Genomic DNA, 20,843 nt, shown 5'->3' on the forward strand with positions numbered 1-20,843 from the left:
TGAAACTTGCTGAGACACTAACTAACGTTGGACACACCACTGAGTGGACCGAGGCAGAGGGATTTGAGAAACTTGCATCATTGTTTCAACTGCCGCTCCAGGAGATGGAATCTAACCGGCGACGTCCGTATTGCAAATCGTGCTCGCCACTACAGCACGGAAACTGCCTTCGTTTCATAGTTAAAAAGTTCAAATGTTCGACATTTATATGCATGCAGCAAACTGGTAACCATATTTTCAACACTGTTACCGACCATGCAGAAAACCAATTGTAACGGTGTGTATCAACTAACCCTATACACGATGTTCTTGCGTTCATGCCTGGCCAGTGGCTGTTTGCGCCATGTTCAAGTCACCTCTGTGCTGTGCCCTGCTTTAGGCTATGATCGCCTGCCGAGGGATTGAAGACTGTGAGCGGAGGCTGCAGGCCTACATCGGCATGCTGGTGGAGGCCCTCGCTGTCTTCCGGTACCCACCCCACCCACCCCTGTACAAAAGTGTACTTTGTTTTTGTTTGCTGCGAATGACAAGCTGGTATCGCGTGTGGGACATAACGTGGGGAACTAATATTATCCATTGACTCGGTAGGTTATTTAGTATGCAGTATCGTATTTATTTGTGTCGAGTAAGGATCCATACCCAACGGAAAGGGTCTTTGCCTATAATCCCGTTAACCAGCATTGGTTCAAGTGGGCCTTGCTCCACTGATGTTACATTTAAAAGTCAGAACCAGTCCAGAGTTTACTTGTGTTGAACCAATGCTGTTTAAATGATGCACTCCCAGAACACCTCATGGCTACGATCTGTAAATATTTCTTTCTTTTTGTGGAGGGACAGATACTTGAAGTTGGCTAATTCATTTTCTTGTATAACCTCCCGCGACGACGCCTCCATGCTTGTTTTGCGTCGTTATTCACGCGCTCAGGAGGGGCGTACGGGACCTGTACTCCCAGCCGCGCCTGCAGCAGCCAGTGTGGCTCACCCTGTCGCAGGAGTGGAGTGACCGCCAAGCCGTGTGCCACAGGTTCATGTCGGAGCTCTCGGCCCTCGCCAGCGACTCCGGCAGACTCAGGTATGGCAAGTGTACACGTACAGCCCCCTTTGGGTCAGTACACTGCTGGATGAGGGCCATTCCACGCTATACTGGTCATGGACCTTGTTTCACCATGGGGAAGGGGAGGGAGCAAAGGTGAAGGTGCCGATCAAAGTCACGGTGGCATAGAAGTCCAGTACAACAAGTGATGATGGTGCTGCTGCACTGGAGGCATTACGGTTAATTCCGTCAAATGCTTAGATGACCCTTGTAAGCTGCTGTAAATGCTAAATTGTAAGTTGCAAGTGTAGTGACTGTGCTTGTCACTGTATGGTGCCGGGGCTTGCGAAGCCACGGCCGGTAATGTGTTGTCATTACGGGCAGCCCGGGTTACGGGATGTAGTACCAGCCCTAGCAGGGCTTGGGTGAGCGCTTATTAGCGCGGAGGCACCGCGAGCAGTGTGCGGTGCCGGCTCCCGATGAGGGAGCGTCAGCCAGCCAGGATTACCTTGGGGCATGATACGCTGGTTGACCTGCTGTCATGTGACCGGACTATATTGGAGGGGGGCCACCAGTGGATGGGGGCCGTGGGGCGGTCACGTGGGGCGGTCACGTGGTCCAAAGGAGCTCTCGGGGGCCTTCGAGAAGGAGCTCGAGAGACCTGGAAGGTGGGCGGGGCGAAGGGCAGAGCCAGCCCCAGCCTGGGGGCATATAACGAGGGCCCTGTGAGGAGCTCGGGGTTCTTCGTGTGCTGGTGTTACGAAGATCCACGGCGGGGAGAAGAAGCCTCTTGCCACGCGGTCCGGGACCCAGCTTGTGGTCCGGACCGGGATGGCGAACCATGTCTAGTTCTGCCATAGCGTGGCTAGATGGCATTCGAGGTGTAGATCGTGCTGTGTTGTTTGTTATGGTGTAATAAATAGTGTGCGCATGTGCGCAGTAGTATCGCGGTTATTGCGTTGCGCTATGAAACTGGCGACCCGAGTTCGATTCCTACTCAAGGGTCCACACCAGTGACGATTACTTGAACCGATCATGTGCCTCCCCGAGGTCAACTCGGCCTCAAATGAGTACCTGGTGCGGTGTGTAAACATCCCCACTGGGGAGACGAAAGCGGCCAGGCGTGGTGTTGGCCACCCACCCATTTGTGTGCTGTGCCGGCCTTCATAGTTGCCCGCTAACAGCACTTGCCACAAAAGTCTGTGAAAGCTATACATGGGATATTCGTTCGTGTGTGTGTGTGTGTGTGTGCGTGCGTGCATGCGGGTGCGTGTGAAGGTTTATTCAGGCCCTGCTGACGGCCGTGCTGACTCACCACGTGGGTTGGGTGGCCACGCTGACCCCCGGCGGTCACCCCCTTGCCCGCACCGCCCAAGCCTTGTCTTGGTCTGCCACCACGGTGCCGCCGCACAACCTCAACCCTATCCAGGCCCAGCTGTGTGAGCGCTCGAGGAGCAACGCCAATACGGTCACGCAAACACACACACAGCGCGTGCTGTCACCGGGAACCCACGCTGCGCGTGTGCACACGGGAATACGTGCAGTGGTTGCTCCCATAGCACGCACGTGTGTGTACGTGCCTTTGCTTTGGCCCAGTGGAGAGCAGTGGTGGTGCACCTTTCGGTCAATCCATAGCACCTGGGTCTGTCTCGTTATGTTCCGCCAGCAAGCATCGACATGATGATGTCAGGTGGCTTCGGTCAACCTCGCCTGGCACGAGCGCTGTCGAAATTTCCACCGCCACTTGGTGGCTAATGGCAACGCTGCACTTCAAACTTAACCACCGGAGTTCGATTGCCGTTCATGGCTAACATCGGTGGCAAACTGTTTCTGGGCCTCGTCAGGCTTTTATATGAATACTTGGTGTGGTATGTAAACAGCAGTCCAGGGCGGGTTGGGGGGGCGGGGGGAGACAAAGGCAGCCCGCAGTGATTCTGGTAACGCCACTCCCTCGTGCTCCGTGGCGCGCTCTTCACAGGTGCTCGTGAACGGCTCTTGCCCCGACAGTGTGTAGGCTATTCGAGTGAATCTTTTGTGTTTTTTTTGTGTGTGGCGCGTTCGCAGGCTCGCTGCAGGGCTGCGTGGGCGACACGCCGTGGCTCGCGCGCACCGTGGTGCTGGGCCGCGACCGCGCGGCCGTCGCTCGCGTCCTGCGCGTGCTCAGCCACTTCATCCGCTGCCCCCCGCTGCAGGAGCGGGACACCGAGGGGCCCCAGGGCCCCACAGAGCATCCCGATGCGGTGGAGATGCCGGAGGCCGAAGGGGCGGGCTACAGACTCTTCACGTCCCTCGTGAGTGGGGAGGTGGAGATGTCAGACTACGTGGTGGTGAGCGTGGTGAAGAGCGGCGAATCGCAGGAGCAGAGCGACGTGACGCAGCCCAGCGAGCTCCCTACGCAGAGCGGGATCCAGCTCCGCGGCACGGCTGGGGACAAACCAGCGCACGCATCCACCGCCGGTGGCCTGCTTTCCTACTTGGCTACGTCAGCCTTCGCCTTGCGGTGCAAAGTGAATGCGAAGGGCGGCGGAGCAGACCGAGCGGGAGAGGGTCGTATCGGCAGCGAGACACCCGCTCCGTGTGCGGTGAAGCCGGAAGTGCAGCTGCTACCGATGAAGGAAAGTGTTGCAGCTCTCGGAAGGGCGGCTGTAGCACGGCAAAGCCGCGTGCCAGGCATGTCCAAAATAAAACGTTTGTCTCCTGTGGGGGAGCTCAGCCCTGAGAGGAAAGGTACTATTGGGGGCGCAGACGTGAGCTTTAATGAGGAAGTTTTAACGTCCGATTGTCACAAGATTGGCCCTTCCGAAGCCGCCCACGAACCCGAGCCGCTTTCCTCCTCTGATGCGACTGACCACGAACTCGTCTCCAGTTGCAAAACACAGGAAGACTCTGCCGATCTGGGTAAAGACCTGGGTGGGCAACTGGCAGCCCAGGACGATTCACAAACACCGGGGCCAGCGATGGACATGAGGAGCAGCGCTCCGGACGCGAGACAACCATGCCATGCGGACACCGGCGTTGATGTTGCAGCCAGGACCGGTGACGGTGGACACGGCAGTGTGACGGAGCGTGCTGGTGCTTCATCGGCAGAGACCAAGTCGCCACTGCACAGGGCCTTCCCTGCGAGCGACTGTGAAATCCCTCTGCCTCGGTAAGCTGTCCATGGGGGGAGGAGGGGGGGGCGGAACTCAAAAGTGTTTTTGTTTTAGTCGGGCCCTGGTGCGGATGTTTGACAATTCCTTTTTGAGCATTTTGCTTTTGTACAGAAATAAAGGACGTGAAGAAAACCCACTCGTGCCAGGGAATGATAACATAAAAAAAAATTGACAGGTCCACTCCAGATTTTCTGCACTACCGTTTATCGGCCACCTCGTGGGCCGGCGTGCTTGGTACGCTCATGCCAATCGTGATGTTTACTTAACCCAACAACCTCGCCTCTAAATCGGTGTATTAATGAACATGTCGCCAAAATGTTAAATAACGATTATTTAACAAGTCATTTTTATTCACCACGGTTTCCTTCGTGCGTGTCAAGCGTGACGTTACGTTTCGAGCCCGTTTGGGGATGCCGCATTCGTGTAATGGCTCTGGACTACTTCCAGAGGTCACCAGTTTTGTCTGCCGACGCGGCAGTTATAACAATAGAAACGTTTCTTGAATCCCCCCCCACACCCCACATCTGTCCACCCAGCACTATCAGTGGGTACACCACAGCTCGTCGTAATAAAGGTTTTCTTGGGTGAAATCGCATACATATATTAATGTGACATTAACCCACGACCAGCCGGCACACCGGTGTGCTAAAGTAGTAACCAATTTCGATTTAAAGCTTCCGTGACTGCAGGGATTCTTTTCTTGGTTCTTTCGGTAAAGTCGCGTAGAAGAGAAACAATAAAATAATCAAAATATTAAATAATAAAATTATCACGACGTTTCGATTGCAACACAAGCAATCATCAGGTGTGACTTTACCGAAAGAACCAAGAATAGTAACTAATTGGCACATTTTGTTTACATGACAATCCTTACTAATTGGCTGTGTAAAAAAAACAAAAACTTTATTATTAATAATATTGGTCACGAAAGCCGACGTGTTTATACACAGCTAGTTTATTGGCAGGGCGCGAGGTGGGGTAAAGTGTGGGTACCTCCCCCCACCTTAACACGCATCTGGTCAGTGCGGCGCAGTAGGCCTACATGGAACCTCTTGCTGCATTTAATTTGTATTTCGTGTGGCCCAGCAGCCGGTTGTACGAGACAACTGAAGCGACGTTATCCTCCTCGTTTCGCACACGGAGAGGTTGCCACCTGTCTTTGTATTGGAATCTTTGTTCGTGCGGCAGGACTTTTATTTTTTGTACCAACATTAGGTACCAGGTATTTTGAGCTTCATTATAGAAAACTTGCACAGTTTTGATTTGTAGACTTCGGCCAAGCTGAGAGACATCTGAGTTTTGTCCTTTTGAAAAGGTGATAGGCCCATATTATTGATTTATACAGCTTTTAAAGAAACTTGGAGAATTTACGTCCAAGGTGTTTTTTTTTTCCTGTCCAACCAGCCACAGGTGTGATGTATGTGCAGTATTTAGGAATAAGCCTTGCATGCGAGGTTCAGCTTTAGCTACTCGGGGCCTGCATGCCACAAATTTCTGTTAATAACCCCAGGGTTCCATTTTTCATTTCTATGGAGTAAATCCTTATAATTAAAATTGTATTGAGAACTCAAGGCTTAATCAAATTTTAGATGCCCTAACAAAATAATAGAAAACAACACAAGTGTGAAACAGCACTGCTTACGCATTGATGATGATAATACCGATTATCAGTCAGATTTTATAACACGTGCAAACTTTTGAGCAGCGAGTCGCTAACACGAGGTTGGGGAAATGCCAAGTTAAAGCACAAACGTCTAGCACTAATGAGTTGAAGATGGTTATTAATTTTCATGGGAAGAGACATTAAGTATTGTATTGAAGTTTTTTTGCTAAAAGCATAAATATCTGCAGCAGATGCTTGAAGGCAAGGGTTATTTTTGCCCTAAACATTTGGTATTCCTCAAATTGAGTACTTTTTTTTTTTCGGTTGTATTTAATGACTTGAATCCCTTTCCGGCCCTTTAATCCATACTGTGCTCGTGTTAAGACTGATGTGCTATGCCACAGACCGCACCTTCAAGGGAAATGGAAATGTTGCTGATGAAGGGAGATGCGTTATTAAATGTTAATTGCGGTTCAGCTAATCGAGACCTTAATTGGGATGTGAATTTCCCTGGCTAGTTGTAACACCCTTGTGGTTCTTGGAAAAAAAATTCAAAATGTGCTGATTGCATCGGTAAAGTGTGCCAGAGATTACATGCTACCTTGCAATTTTCTTTTCAAGACGCCGAGAACAGGAGAAAGGCAGAGCTGTTCCATTGGGCCATTCGAGTGTGAATAAGAACTTATTTTGCACCGTACGTAGCCAACCATGCTAATAAGAGGTGTGGGGGAAGTACGGCAAACTAAAACACAAACCAGTCCTCAAAATAATTAGTTTTCAGTCCAGATTTAAAAGTGCATAGCTTCGAATATCAGAAGGAAGAGCGTTTCAGACGGTCACAGAAGTGCATCTGAAAACGCACGATGCAGTGGCCGTCTTTGTTTAATGGCTAGCCAAAAGCCGCTGCCGTTAGGATGACCGGAGTTTTGCGTGATGGTTTATGCTCTTTGACGAGATCAGAGAGGTTTTGTGCTTCGTTTGCGGCAAGCGCTTCGTGTTTTAATGAGCGCGCTGTAGCTTAACCCTGCAGACACGGCAAGGAGGCTGCTCGCAGTCTGCACAGCGCGTCATTTAACCGACCAGCGGCGCTTTGATCCATTCCTCAGAGAAACTAACGAGGTGCCCCCCCCCCCGCTACCCAGGAATCAAACCGTCGGCGTCATGGCGAAGAGCGGCAACCGCCCGGCCACTCGGCCTGCACATTGACATTCGTTTTACACGGCTTTATGGAAAGCAAATTTTGTAGAATCGTAATGGCCCCGACTTTCCCATTTTGTCAGTTGCAAATTAAGGTCATATCCCTCTGTTGGCATGCGTCTCGCTTGACCTTGAAGCCGTCCATCCGTTTAGCTGCATTGGCACGCTCGGCTCCCACTTGGAAATCTGGGAGTTCAAATCTCGATTGCAGACAAATTGGCCCATCATCCTTCCATAAGGTGGTAATAATTTTACGTAACTCGGAGGTGTCAATACTGTATTGGTGACTGCCACCTTCTGGGACATGTAAGGATGGTGGTTCTGAAGGTATACTGGGCCCTTATCATACGAATGTGGAATTTATGCGACTGGCTTGGGATGCCCAGGAGTATTGCCTCGATGCTCATTTAGCAGGAAAAAATCTATTTTAAACTGCATGCCACCTGTTCGCATCTTTAGTACTCTATACTTTATTATGTCTGCCTAATTATTTTTAACACTGTTGTTGCTCTCATGTTACGATGGAGCTAATAGAAACACCGTTGCATTTTGACGTTGTTTAAAACGCATTCCCGTTTTCGACGCTGTTATGGGCTTTGTAAATCTGAAAACCAAAGTTTCGTCTGCAGCAGCGTTACCGTTACGACGTTGCTGCTTCAGATGATTTCTCAGAATGCCTGTACATAATTGATCAGTCGGGCAGAACGGGCATCGCATCCGTTACCCACCATCGTCTGGATTGGTGGTGCCTGGAGGTACGTAAGAGCTGCTCTGCTGCAATCGAGGGAAGAGCAACGTCATGCGTGCAGAGTTGTGAACGGCAGACGTGGTTGTCTTGCGAGAGGGCTCGCCGCGGACACGACTGCAGGGCAGTCGGGGGACAGTGGTGCCCCAGCCATTCGTGCCCCACTGACTCGCTGTCAACCCTCGAACGATAATCGTGGACAACAATGCACCATTTACACTGAGTCCTCCTTTACCAGTGGCTAAATATAGTGATAGGTTTTTACCCTTTCGACTGGTACAAAAACTGACACCTTTATACAAAGCATCATGTTTGCAATAACCACAACACATGCAGTCAAAATGCAAACAAAAAGAAACAACTCTGATAATGATATGCACTGTCCTTGAAGTTGATTGGTCCACACCCGAGACAGCTTTTCTTAGAGCCTAGTCTCCATTGGTGTTGGACCAGATGACGCCAAAAGGCGTATCAACTTCAAGGACAGTGCATATCATTATCAGAGTTGTTTCTTTTTGTTTGCATTTTGACTGCTTGTGTTGTGGTTATTGCAAACATGATGCCTTGTATAAAGGTGTCAGGTTTTTACCCTTTCAACTGGTACAAAAACTATTACAACAGTGCACCAGTCACGTATTCTTCAAAGTTTAAACGTCTCTAAATATCAGCAGTACTGTGGGCCACATCCTGCACGGCCTTGCGGACGCCACCAGCGCTCCGCAGGACGCAGCGTGATAACTTTTGTATTGGAGGGGGGGGGATTAAGAAAGGTACATATTCAAATACCTTCATTGTGATAACGATTTCTTATATTTCAATGCTTTGGGATTTTCTACACCACCAAAAGTATTTGTTCAGTATTGAAGGTAGCCGTGGTTATGGCCTTCTTTAATATCAAGGTATTGTCCATTGTTGAACAACACCGCATTGTTGGTCAACATGTGAGCTATGGCCGGTGTGTGTATATATGTTGAACTTCTTTCGCCCCGTACATCGCCTACCATACTAATCGGGTGTGTGGGCGATGCCTTGCGGCGCAGTACAACGTGCACCACACGTGCAACGGATGCACGTCGCGTCGAAGTAAATAACCACCCTGTCAGTGTGTGCAGTGTGGCTGTCGTTAAGAGCACTTGTGGATACACCATTCATTGTCTCCCCTGTCAACGAGTCAATTACTAGCACAATGCACATTACGCTCGTTTTAGGTTGGTAATGTCTATTTCAAGAGTTCAGGCAGAGAAATGATTTGGACCATGCGAGTGTGGTGGGCATAGTGGTTTAAAATAGAGGGGGGGTGAGTGCGATTGTCTGCAAGTGCATACGCGTGTGTGTATGTACATGTGATGTGTGTTTGTTGCATACTCGTCTGTTTGTGCATCTGGTTTTGAGCACGAGTCTGCATGTGTTTTACTTGGACTTGTATCTATTTATTTGCATTGGCGTGTGTCCTCGTTAATTTTTTTTTATTTTCATCCATCTGTTTGCATAGGTGTGCATCCTTCTGTGCGTGCATTTTATTCACATGTGCCTGTGTGTCAGATGTGTTTTATGGGGAGCAGTGGGACAGTGATGAGCACACTGCGCTACTAAACAGGCGATCAGAGTCATTCCCGAACACAGCCAACATCGGTAATGAACAACTAAATAGTTCCTGTGCCTCCCCGAGTGAGGGCCAATCAGCCGTCAATGAGTAACTGTTGCAGTGTGTGAACATCGGCGATGGGGAGACGAAGGCGGCCGGGTGTGGCGCTGACCACACCACGCTCTCGTACTCCGTGCTCGCAAACAGCGCTTGCCCCAACAGTCCAAGGCTATACGGGGGAATTTTTGTCTCTTTGGGTAAGGTGTGAGATGCGGCAGGTGTGGCACAGGGCCGGGCCGGGCCTGGCTCCCTCTCTGCTGGGCGGCTGCTGCTCGCGCTTCGTGCCGGAGTTCGTGCTGCAGGGCCTGAGCTGCCCGCGCGACGCGGCCGTCGAGCAGATCCGCCGCGGCCTGCAGCAAGCCCTCTCCGTAAGCCTCTCCGTGTGGCACGGTGTCACAACCACACCTTTTTAGAGGTCGGCGTGTCGGGCTCGCAAATGTTTCCCAGCGGTTACCGGCAAGATGATGATGATCCATCGGCCTGAGCCGGGTCTGCGATGAATGTTCACACAAACAACGTTTAAACTACCTATAGTGATGCGACGTTCCCGACCTGGTGCCGTGTGGCTCCGCGCTGTGTCTCTCCGCGCCCGCCACAGGCTTGCGCACCAGACCGGCCGCTACAGCGGACGCTGTGCCTGCTCGCCGACCTGGACCAGCGCACCGTGCGGCTCCTCGCCGCGCAGCCCCTCTTCCCCCCTCAAGACGAGGCCTCCACGGCCGGGCCGCCCTCCGTGGCCGGCCAGGAGGGGCGGCCGCTGCCGTCGCCGACGTCTTTGCCACGCGTGCAGAAAGAGCGGCGCCTGGTGGAGAGCGACGACGTGCGGCCGTCCGGCCTCGTGCGCGACCTCCTCCACTCGACGTTGCAGCTGTGGAAGATGCGGCTCTCCGCGGACTTTGTGAGCGCTTGGTGCAGGGTGTTGGGGCTGTGTGAGGCTGGGGCTGTCCCTCAGGTGAATCGCAGAGTTATGGAATTGGTACGATTGTACCAACGATTGGTTGACAAGGCCACGGAGCTATGCAATTCATTTCACAGGAAAGATTCAACCTTACGTCAGTGAGTGCGTTCGCGGTGTCAACATCTGGCAGTTTGCCAGCATTGGTTTGAGCAAGACTGGCTGCTGAAGAGACGCTGAACAATTCTCACAATGCTGCTGAAAGTATGCACTCTGAGAGAGTCTGTGTAGCTGATGGGATGTGTAACAAAAAATAGGCATGGAGGGATGGGAAAGGAGGCATTAATGGCTGCTGGTTTATTTTCAACTCGTGAATAAGCCCCCCCCAGGTGTGCTCCACTCTCACTGTGCCAGGTGTTGGCATCGAGCTGCGCGCTCACTTAACCGGGAGCTCGAGACATTTGGTATCCAGAAGCCATCCACTCTGCATTATTATTAATCCCATGCGTAACGTTGAGGCTTTCCTGGATGACGGTAACCCGCCGCGCGCTCGTCCCCCCCGCAGTGCATGATGCACCTGGAGGACCGGCTGCGGGAGCTGTGCCGTCGGAGTGAGGCCCTGGCCCTCTGCGCCAGCCCGGACACCCCCGGCCTGGAAGCCATCACTGCTGCTCTCGGGTAAGACTGTCCCACCCCCCCCCCCCCCAACCCCCCCCCCCGGCTGTGATCCTCCGCACGCTCGGAGCCGCACAGGAGTCGAGGCCTAAACGGGTCGTCGTGATGATGCACATTTACTCTCGCGCGATCGCATCTGCGGGGTGGAGCATCCGGATCCCCCCCCCCCCCCCACCACCTCGCTGCATCGGATAGAACTCGGAGTAGAGCAGCGGCTGGCTGGTGATTGAGCGATCTGGCATTGGCTGCTTTGCTCCATTACTCGCTCGCTACTGGTCAGTCGCCTCATCACTCTCCTGTCGCTAATACCATGGTCACTCTTCTCGTGAGCTTGACTCATTGTATCCTCCACACATTCTTGAACTGTAACTGTTTTGCCTCATCCACACTGTTCAATGACCACACTGCAGGTCGTAACAACGCACTCGCCCACTCTCTCACCCACCATCTCACTCAACCACTTGCCCACTCACCACACTTCAGTTCACAACACTTTTCTTTCTGCTTCTTCCCTTACACTGCTCGACTTTGGAAATTCTCCCCCCTCATCACCATCTGTTGCTGGCTTTTTAACGTTTTGGGCCTTTGGGCCCTGTGCTCAATAACTGTTAAAAACAAAACGAAAAGCCACTGCTGCCAATGTCCGGATTATGAAATGGCGATAACTCATTTCCTTTTGCCATTCCCCCTCCCCCGCACTGTGGCACCTGGTGAAATTTGAATGATTACACCAGCAATCGTATGAAAAGGCCACATTCTCTGACTCTGTCCGAGGTAGATTAATTCTGGCATTTAAAAAGTATCAAGGCCGCCAGCAGTCACCGGTACTTCATTGTGTAACACTGGGGCCCGATTATTCAATACCCAGACATAATTTTGTGAATCATGGACCAGCATAGAGACAGACGTGCAAACAGCCTGTTGCAGTGAATGCTCACAAGAAATTCACTAAAGTACGCACAGGAAATATTCATCTCAACTTTTGATCCAATAACTCAGTGGTAGAAGTAAGTGGTGGCCATGGTGGTGGTGAGTGTGCCAGGTGAAAGGAGTGCGGTGGTTGTTGTGACCGTGGTGGTGAGCATCTGTGGGGAGGGATGGTGGTAGCGGTTAGCACGCTGCACTACGAACCCAGTGACCCGAGTTCAGCCAACACCAGTGGCGATTATTTTAACTGGTTCTGGGCCTCCCCTAGATCAACACTGCCTCCAAAAAGTACCTGGTGTGGTGTGGTGCCACTCGCCCTCTCGTGTGCCGTGCCAGCCTTCATAGGTGCTCGCTAGCAGCACCTATGCCCCAACAGTCTGTTAAGGCAACACGAGGGGTGGGGGGGGGGCAGATCTTTGTCTTGAGCATCATGTGTCCCCACCACAGGGGCGACTCGAGTGACGTGGGACTGCTGGCAGCCGTGGCGACGGCCCTCCCCGAGCCTCCGTTCCTCACGTGACTCCTGGGCAACCCTGCTGCCCGGCCACGTGCTCTCGCTTGCACTACAGCGTCCCAGGTGCAGCGACCCGGTGCTGGCTGCTTGCCACTTCTGGTCCGGATCGCAGCCTGGTTAAGGCTTTGACGAATTCTCGTTACATTCCGAAAACGTTAACGTATGGTACCTTTTGTCTTGGGTGTTTGTGCCGTGGTGAGTCTTAATCTCGGTTGTCGCCACATGGTTCGTGCTGCTTCGAACAGGCAGTCGTGTCGTCCAGAAACCGCTCTTTGGACAAAGAAGTGTTAACCCGATTGATATGAAACCCAAAGTAACGCATTACAGCTCCGAGCATTAGCACGAGGGTTGAGGTTTCCAGATGCAGTATCTAATGAGCTGCCTAATGTTATTGTTTCGCTTGTTCACTTGTTTGCTGCAAGGAGGCATCCCCTTCAGCAGTGAGGATCAACGCCAAGTCACTTTCAGTCTCTTTGGAGCAATACCGCCTTGAGCAACGCCTCCACTTAAAATATCCGAACGTATGCCGCGAAGCCTTCACAGGGCGAAATCCCGCTGTCTGATCTGATGCATTTTGTAGCTCCTAAACTTCTGGTTCGTAGACGCTCTGCAATTTCACAAATGTCGGCCGTCGAAATGTTCTGTTTTTAGTTTTAATCTTAATGTTAGAAACCCCCCCCCCCCCCCCCCCCCCACCATACACTGCACCGTGACTCGTGCGTAGGAGTTGAAGCGCCGTTTTTTTACTGCAGCGAGCGGTGGGCTCTCCTCAGAACCCCTTATGGGTGAGTGCCCCGCGACTTGGGAGCTCGCTGTCAAACCCCCGCACCCACGCGTCCCCTGCTCTGCCAAGCCACGATGCCCTTGGCCGCTTTCGGCCTTTTTCGTGTTGCTCCGCTCACTACCTTCGATTTTTTTTTTGTCTGACGAAGGGGCTGGGAGGAACTGCTGGCTGGGAGGAACTGTTTTTGGCCAAGCGTAGAAATACCCTGCAGCTCCCGTGTGGAGCCCATTCCATTCCGCAGTTCAGTTAACGACCCCCGCCTAGGCCTCCGCCCCCGTGACTCTGATGCCGCTATCGGTTTCATGCCCAATCACCACGGGCGCGTCGTCACTCGCTCGCGGTAGAGACGATTCCATCCAACCTCGGTGAGACCATCGTAGCGAATACTGCATCCATAGTTGTGCACAAGGTTCAAAAAGCATACAGACATTTTAAAGAATCTTCTACAAACTCCACAATTCAACCTTGTTTTTTAAGCTTGATAGACTTCAATTCTAACTGTGTGAGAGTCCACCGAGACGACAAATTCTCTGGAGAACTCTTATTCCTAAACCATGGAATGCCGAACAAAGTCAAGAAATATTTTTAAAATCTTAATTCCCCACCCCGAGGTTGTATTATAATGCTGTGCAAATGCGAGGAATGTTCTCCAATGTGAATGCAATACCTCTGCAAGTAACTCATCACTCCTCCTTCCCCAAATAAACCGCTTGGGGTTTGGTAGGATTTACTGTGGAAATTAAAACGCCGCTCGCCCGGCCGTAGCAGCAGCCGTAGCAGCAGCAGCAGCGCATGACTGGGCCCAGTCGCGGGGGGCTTATTCGTGCATTGTCTTGACAGCGACAGCCTTGGTTTACGCTCTCGTGCGTGTGTGTTGGCGCCACGGATTTGCTTTTTCAGTAAAGACTTAAATAAGAAATAACTTGTCAACTCTGCATCAAAACACTACATCCTGCCAAAAGATAAATAATTAAACATTCATTCTTACTTTGGACGTTCGCTGACTTGCCACAGCCAAGGGAACGCATTCCAATGCCGCCGCGCGTGTGTGTCAAATTGCACCTCTGCGCAGCCGTCGATCATTGCAGGTTTTTGTGCCTCGGGCCAGTGGGGAACTCTTGCCACTTCTTTGTAGAGCTGCCCGTGAGGATTTCCACAGACTCTTTGGTGTTTATTAGAGTCCCCCGTCAGGTTACCTGTATACCCACGTGGCGTATTGACAAGAACGAGCTGTCGAGTTCCAGCCTCGTGTAATGGCCCTGCGTGTTCCCAAGGCTTCCCTTGGAAGGCGACATTGCCTCTGAACGCTCCTTGCCGGCTGCCGTTGTGCGCGCTCGCTCTGCGGGTGGAGAAGTCTCGCGGCTACGTTCAGGCACAAAGGAAACATGGGGCTCCTGGAGTCTCCAATTGAAATATTCTTTGTTTTATAGCCTCGGGAATTCTCGGAACTGATCGTATAACAAGCTCTGCTTCGCTTATCCTTCGACTATCATGATCTAATTGAGAAGAGAAATACCACATTTCTATGGTTTCTTCAAAGCTTGTCTTTGATCTAACTTCCAGCAATAAAAAAACTGGCGGTACTGAGAGCTTTGCTCCACTCGGCTGATGCAGAATTAACCTCCGCTGCAACAAAGCCACGGCTGGCGACGGCAACATGACGTCGTCTGGGAATGTGAACGATCGCGCCTTTGCTCGCGCGCTCGTTTGTGTCGTTTGGTTAACAGCGCTTGGCCCAGACGCTGAGGGGCACAACCTTCGCAAGGGTAAATCGACAACATTTGGCTGCCCAACCCTTTTCGTATTTTTCACCCCTGTTTTCTGGACCACTAGAAAATGAGCCGACTCTGGTGTCGTGGATGAGCGAGCCCAGCCAGGCTTCCTTCCCTCTGGCCCTGATTGGGCCATCCTGGGCTTGCCTGCAGGGCGCCACTTGCGCCCTTCGATTTTAAATTTAAGGGCCGCGTGTTTCTTGTGCAGATGTAACAACACAGTGCGCGATGTTGCATTGGTGATCACGATCGTCCATTGGTTCAGAAAATGGCCATGACCGATTTAATTGCATGAACATTTACGTGGTCAACGAGTACCACAGCTCCACCGTCTTCTCGTTTTGCATTGCCTTTGACGGGCGACCTGTCAGAGTTTCAGTTGTCGGCGATTTAGCCATCCAATGGGTTCGTTCACCCGAACATCTCCATCTGATACGTGAACACGGTCATCGCCAAGGGTTCTGGTGGCAGCAATATCCGCCGCCTCTGTTTGGCGAGGCCGGTTTGTGGTAACAACCTGTGCAGAATTACATTTGCCAGGAAGCGCTTGACGCCTGGGGCAGTCATCGCAGTGTTGTTTATCTGCGTTGCCAGCCGTTGGGTTATCTCCCTCCCTTTGTTTACGTGACTTATTTTTGTTTACATTGTTTGCTGCTATGTTATGAACCAACGTTGCCATATGACTTTACCGTAAGAACCAAGAAGATGAATCCCTGCAGTCACGAAAGCTTTAAATCGAAATTTAACGTTGCCATAGTTCTCCACGGTGTCTTAAACTGCAAGCCTAATGATTTCAAAGCAAGCTCGGGGTTTACACAATTTCGAAATTAATTCTTGAGCCTAAAAATTACCACGTTTTATATTTATTTAATAAAAATGTCCCTGTCACTTTCATCTATAAGTAGCTCACAGGGATGTGTGTGGAGGGAGGGCTTTGATTGTGGGGGGGGCGGGGGGGAACGACCTTCACGACGGTCCTGGACGAGCTCCCGCCGCCCGGCACCGTCGCCTCCTACCAAAGGCCACAGTAGCAGCGCCACAGCCACCCAGACGCTGCAGAGACGTCAGCTCTGCTGCCCACCTTGCATGGTTCCCTCCGAGGGTGGAGGACCGTCCCGCTGCGGTCGACGGTTCAACGGAGGGGGGGGGGGGCAGCAGGCCACTGCACGCTGGTTTACGTCGTGTTACAATGGAGCAAAGCGTGCAGATTCGACTTCGTTGTTTTGAAGGACAATGACTGATTTGAACACTAACATTCGTCAACTAAAAGCCCAATTTTAATGTTTTACCTTTTATACTAAAAGTACAATATTTCAGATCTATATGCTCCGTCAGAAATAAGGGTGAACAAATGCGTGATATTACCTTGTTTTTGTAATGGACACAATTGTACAGCATTAACGAAAGTTTCACATTCGGTGTGCATGAAGGAGTGATGGTTCAGCAGTTCACTCGCTGCGTTTAGCATCGTGGCCTCCTGGGTGCAACTCTTGGCCAGGATGCACATCACCAGTTGTGAATGAATTCTGACCGTAGCCTGAACCAGTGATGTACTCCTCATTTGGAGCATTGAGGAGGCGCTCCCCCCCCCCCCCCCCGGTTTACAGCCCTGAACCATTGGTGGAAATTCCACATTCCTATGGCAGGGAGCGAGTCTGCACATAGGACAAGCACCGTTGACTTCCTCGCAGAGTGGTACTCGTGTTATCGACCCCAGAGAGATGATGGGCCCAGCCGCTCGCTCTGCCGCTGAGCCGCTATGGATCAGCTCCGTCCAAAACAAGTGCCGATAGTGAACCTAAGTTGGTGATCGTTAGCACTGGGAAGACGAAGGAAGGATGGTGTTCGCCATTTCGCTGCCTCGTGCCCTATACCGTCTTCAGTGGATGCTCTCTAATGGCACTGGCGCGCGCTGTAAACGTTAAACCGTGGCGGTGATCATCTTGTGTGCACATTGTGCTGTGTCCATGAATGTAGAACACCAAACGGACACGCAACAAATGGAGAGCGTTCTTTGCAGTGCCTGAATTTAAGACGTAAATAGCCCCTCCCTCCCTTTGCGAAAATTAATGCGCCGGTTTCAACAATTGTTAGGCCCTGGGGCGCTATCCTGTCGAGCTGTGTGTGTGGTGGCAACCGAGAGTTGTGGCGTTTGAAGTTGTTTCCTCACGTCTGCAATATTACATACCTTGAATGGGTGCTGCTGAAGTTTGCGGTTATACCCCAAATGCCCTGGGCCTGTATTTTTTATTATTAATTTAATCACGAACGAGTCTTATCCAATGCGGTGCTCGTGTTTTGTGATTTTTGCTGGTAAATTATACTTTGATTTAATAATTGCTGTGTGCCAAATTGCACTTAACTGTCTCGAATAAGCCACTCTCCCTCCTGTGGTCCAGTTGGGTGTATTTTTAGGAGCCAGAACAACAGCTTTGGACGTTTTTTTAAGTAGACTTGCAGTATTTTCACCTCAGTTGGAGCAGTGCAGTTGAACAGAGTAATTTCGCAGTTGGTACAATTTACGTTCCAAAAAATATAGATTGTAAAAGGGAAACCGACTGATGCAAATGCATTAAATACGCGAGTGCTTTTAGTGCCAAGTGCATCTATAGTCATCTCTGTGAAGTGATTTTCTGTCCGTAACAATCAGCCGACCCAAAGTGCTGTCGTTTTTAAAATAATATGTGCAATCCACATGCCGCGTGAATTGATTAACTATAAAGCCTTGGATTTCTCTCGCATTTTCTGTCTGCAGTTCGCTGTGAAAGCACACTCTTGTATGGTTACTCTTTATATTTAAAACTGACCTATCTGTAACTAAAGCATGGTGCTTTATAATGAAATCCTACCATTTAAACGGTTTGTACGGCAAATGTTTTGTCGCAATTCCAGGCTCGTAATTCCCCAGAGACGTTGGGCAGCCACTCGTTTTGAAGTCGTGTTTCGTGAAATCTGTCAAGGCTCTGGCGTCTGCATGCGAAAAGTATCCCCCCCCCCCCCCCCCCAAAAACGGGCAGAAATATTGTCTCTACGATTAACACCAGCGAAGGGAAAATAAATCTCATTTGAAAATGGTGAGGGGGGGGCAAATGTGCGTCGTTACTACGGTGTCGAGGTTTCGGGGAGTAATAGTTCATGCGGTAACAATGCAGACGTGGGAGATCCGAGGTGGGTAAGGGTGCGACGCGCATAATAACATTCATGAACATAATTGCAGTTTCATAGCGTGCAATGGGGGAATGGGCAGGGGTGAAGGGGACCTCTTCCCCGGGGAGAGAGGGGGGGGGGGGTCCCACAAGAACCGCTCCCAAACCTCGCAGGGAGAGCGCCGGCTATGGCCGGGTTGGGTCGGGAGGGCCCAGCAGGGCGAGGTGCCTCTTGCACGGCGGACGAGGCCACACTCGCGCGGTTCGCTTACAGCGGTTTTCTAGCAACCGCAATGCCGGATGTGAGTATCGTGAATTGTTGTTTTTTAATACTGTGTTTTTTGGAATAAAGTACAACGGTTTACATGGCATTTGTGCACGTGTTCCCTTCTTTAACAAAGAAGTTGCGATTCCCGCTGCTGAGACGTTCTCCGTTACTCTTTGGTTCTTTAGGTAAAGTCACTTATAAAGAGAAAATAATAATTAAATACTAGCATATGACGTTTCGATTGCAACACAAGCAATCATCATCAGGTATAAATGAAATGTAATGTAATACAACATAGAGTCGGATAACATAACAGTCAACACCCTACCTGGTTGATTACGTTCTTCCTGAGAATGCTAAATTTGAGAGAGAGAGAGAGATCAAACACATTCTCCTTTGTCAACTTGTGGCTGCAGTCTTTTTGTATTGGACATGCACCACGTTTGCGGTATATTTGCATTCCGAGTAAATCTTTTCCCCATCCCTCCCATGTTCCTACAATGCTTCCTGCCCGTGCATGCCATCGTGCCCCAGTTCCCAATGCACCTGGATCGGCCAAATGATTGGGAGGTGGGGGGAGGGTTTGGTTTTAACGCACAAGGCTCATTTTCCCAACGGATGGAAGCGGTCTCTAGTGTTTTTAAAGCACAGCAGCTCGTGTGTGTCGGGCCTATGGCCAAGCAACCCGATAAATCACCCGATCTCGTCAGATTTCATGAGCTAAGCAGCTTTGAGTCTGGACGAGTGAGTGCATGGGACGCTCACCGCCAGGAAGTGGGATAGAGATACCGTACGCTGCTGCTGCTGCTGCAGGGCTACATCGCCAGCAGAGGGCAGTGCTGCAAGGTCCATTGTTGTACTGTGCTGTGCTCCTCGTCTGTTCACCCCGCACAGACCAGCGTGGCGAAATACGATCAAATAATTCCCTCCAGCAGCGTAGGAAGGCCCTAGATTCCGCATCAAAGAACACATTCCTGCGGAGGGAGCTGGTAGGAACGTTGGGTTGCTCGCTCAATGGCCAGGGTCAACGGCGGCGTGGTGTATTCCACAAATATGCCCGACTGTGAGAGCGGGCACCAGCCGGCGTGAGTAGGTTAAACGTTGAGTTTTATAAGGGCACCACGGGGTGACCAGCCCCTCCCCACCCAGCCCCTCCCTGCACGACGGACACAATAATCTCCTGTGGGCTGGTGTAACCAGGAAGTTCCTACCACGTAGGCTTTCGCGACCAATATTATTCATAATATAGGTTTTTGGGTCAGAACGTGACACATTTTTTACTGTTTGGCCGTATCGGGTGGTGGAGGGGTTACGACACATTTATAAATAACGCGATCTGACCCAAAAACCTATATTATGAGGTTCCTACCAGTAATATCGTATTCTGCAGACCACACAGACCTTCCGGGGCCACGTGACTGGAGAGGAAATCTCCTGGGGGGGGTGAGGTGATGGTCAACTTTAAGGAGAGAGTCTGCCCTGATAAGAGCGGCCAACATGGCCTGGTCAGATCAAGGGTGAGACCCCCCTCACCCCCTTGGCGCACGCTGGCGACCCTAAACTGCACCGTGAAGCCAGTGGCCGCAAGAACAAAATCACTGCCGGCAAACAAAACTTTGAGCAGTGCATAGATGGAGCTGCGAAGAGAGGGCAGCGCACGGAACTGTGGCCCCTTTGTGTTGTCTCTCATTTTCTCCTCCCTCCGTGTGCGGGTGATGGGGAGTAGTGCACGCAAAGGTTGCTGAAGTTCGCCGTCTCTCTTTCTCTCTCTGTGTGCATGAGGATTAGGTTCATGTCGGCCCTGAGAATGGCTGCGAGAAAACTGCAGCTATTTTTTCTTTCGTTTCAATGCAAGATGATTTTGATCGGGTCTGTGGGGGTGGGCTTTGGGGATTACCCCTTCAATGGAAAGCACAAATAAATAAAGAATCGTTTTCTAACGATGGCTGGATCGCGCTTTTTTTTCGTATATCAAGTTTGGTGAAACACATTTGGGACAACGTTGTGGTTGTCTCAAGTGTGTTCCAGGCAGTGTCGGACCACGCGGTTCGCAGTGGTGGCCACGTTTGACCGCGAACCTCGCGCGAGTTCCGCTGTTCGAGGCGGGCGCGCGTCGAGAACGAACGGAGACGGCGCCTCGAGTCGCCGGGGCGAGATCTGAATACACCGGTGGGCTAAAGTGGTGAACTAGTTGTCTTTAGTCGACGTGACCCCGTTTTACTGATTGGCCGTGTCGGGTGGTGGAGGGTTGCGACGCATTTATAAATAACGCCATCTAACCCAAATCATACTGGTCGCGAAAGCCTTCGTGTTCAACAGATCTGAAGAGTCTGCGACGTACCTGTGTGTGCACTGGCGGAGAGGGGGGTGGCACGTGCCCCCCCCCCCTCCCCCCCAATGATCCGATCGAAATCCCCTAATTTCGATCGGAGCATTGGAGTTTATTAGTAATACATTGGCATTTTGCGACCCCCACTGCCACTGTGT

At 51.2% G+C, this 20,843-nt stretch overlaps 1 protein-coding gene across 1 annotated transcript in view; it reads left to right on the plus strand.

The window, feature by feature from the left end:
* LOC133350672 (folliculin-interacting protein 1-like) overlaps positions 1 to 18,457 on the plus strand; it is a 41,918-nt gene extending 23,461 nt beyond the window's left edge. Inside the window, exons 10-17 of the mRNA XM_061565280.1 lie at positions 380 to 468; positions 926 to 1,072; positions 2,312 to 2,472; positions 3,098 to 4,181; positions 9,578 to 9,743; positions 9,974 to 10,273; positions 10,836 to 10,948; positions 12,320 to 18,457. Coding sequence (XP_061421264.1) covers positions 380 to 468; positions 926 to 1,072; positions 2,312 to 2,472; positions 3,098 to 4,181; positions 9,578 to 9,743; positions 9,974 to 10,273; positions 10,836 to 10,948; positions 12,320 to 12,392 — 2,133 coding nt within the window. The 3' untranslated portion in view covers positions 12,393 to 18,457. The remainder of the gene's footprint in view (positions 1 to 379; positions 469 to 925; positions 1,073 to 2,311; positions 2,473 to 3,097; positions 4,182 to 9,577; positions 9,744 to 9,973; positions 10,274 to 10,835; positions 10,949 to 12,319) is intronic.
* The last annotated feature ends 2,386 nt before the right edge of the window (positions 18,458 to 20,843 follow it).

This window comes from Lethenteron reissneri, chromosome 34 (genome assembly GCF_015708825.2).
Source record: "Lethenteron reissneri isolate LAM-NWPU_2019-01 chromosome 34, ASM1570882v1, whole genome shotgun sequence".
Taxonomy (NCBI): Eukaryota; Metazoa; Chordata; class Hyperoartia; order Petromyzontiformes; family Petromyzontidae; genus Lethenteron; species Lethenteron reissneri.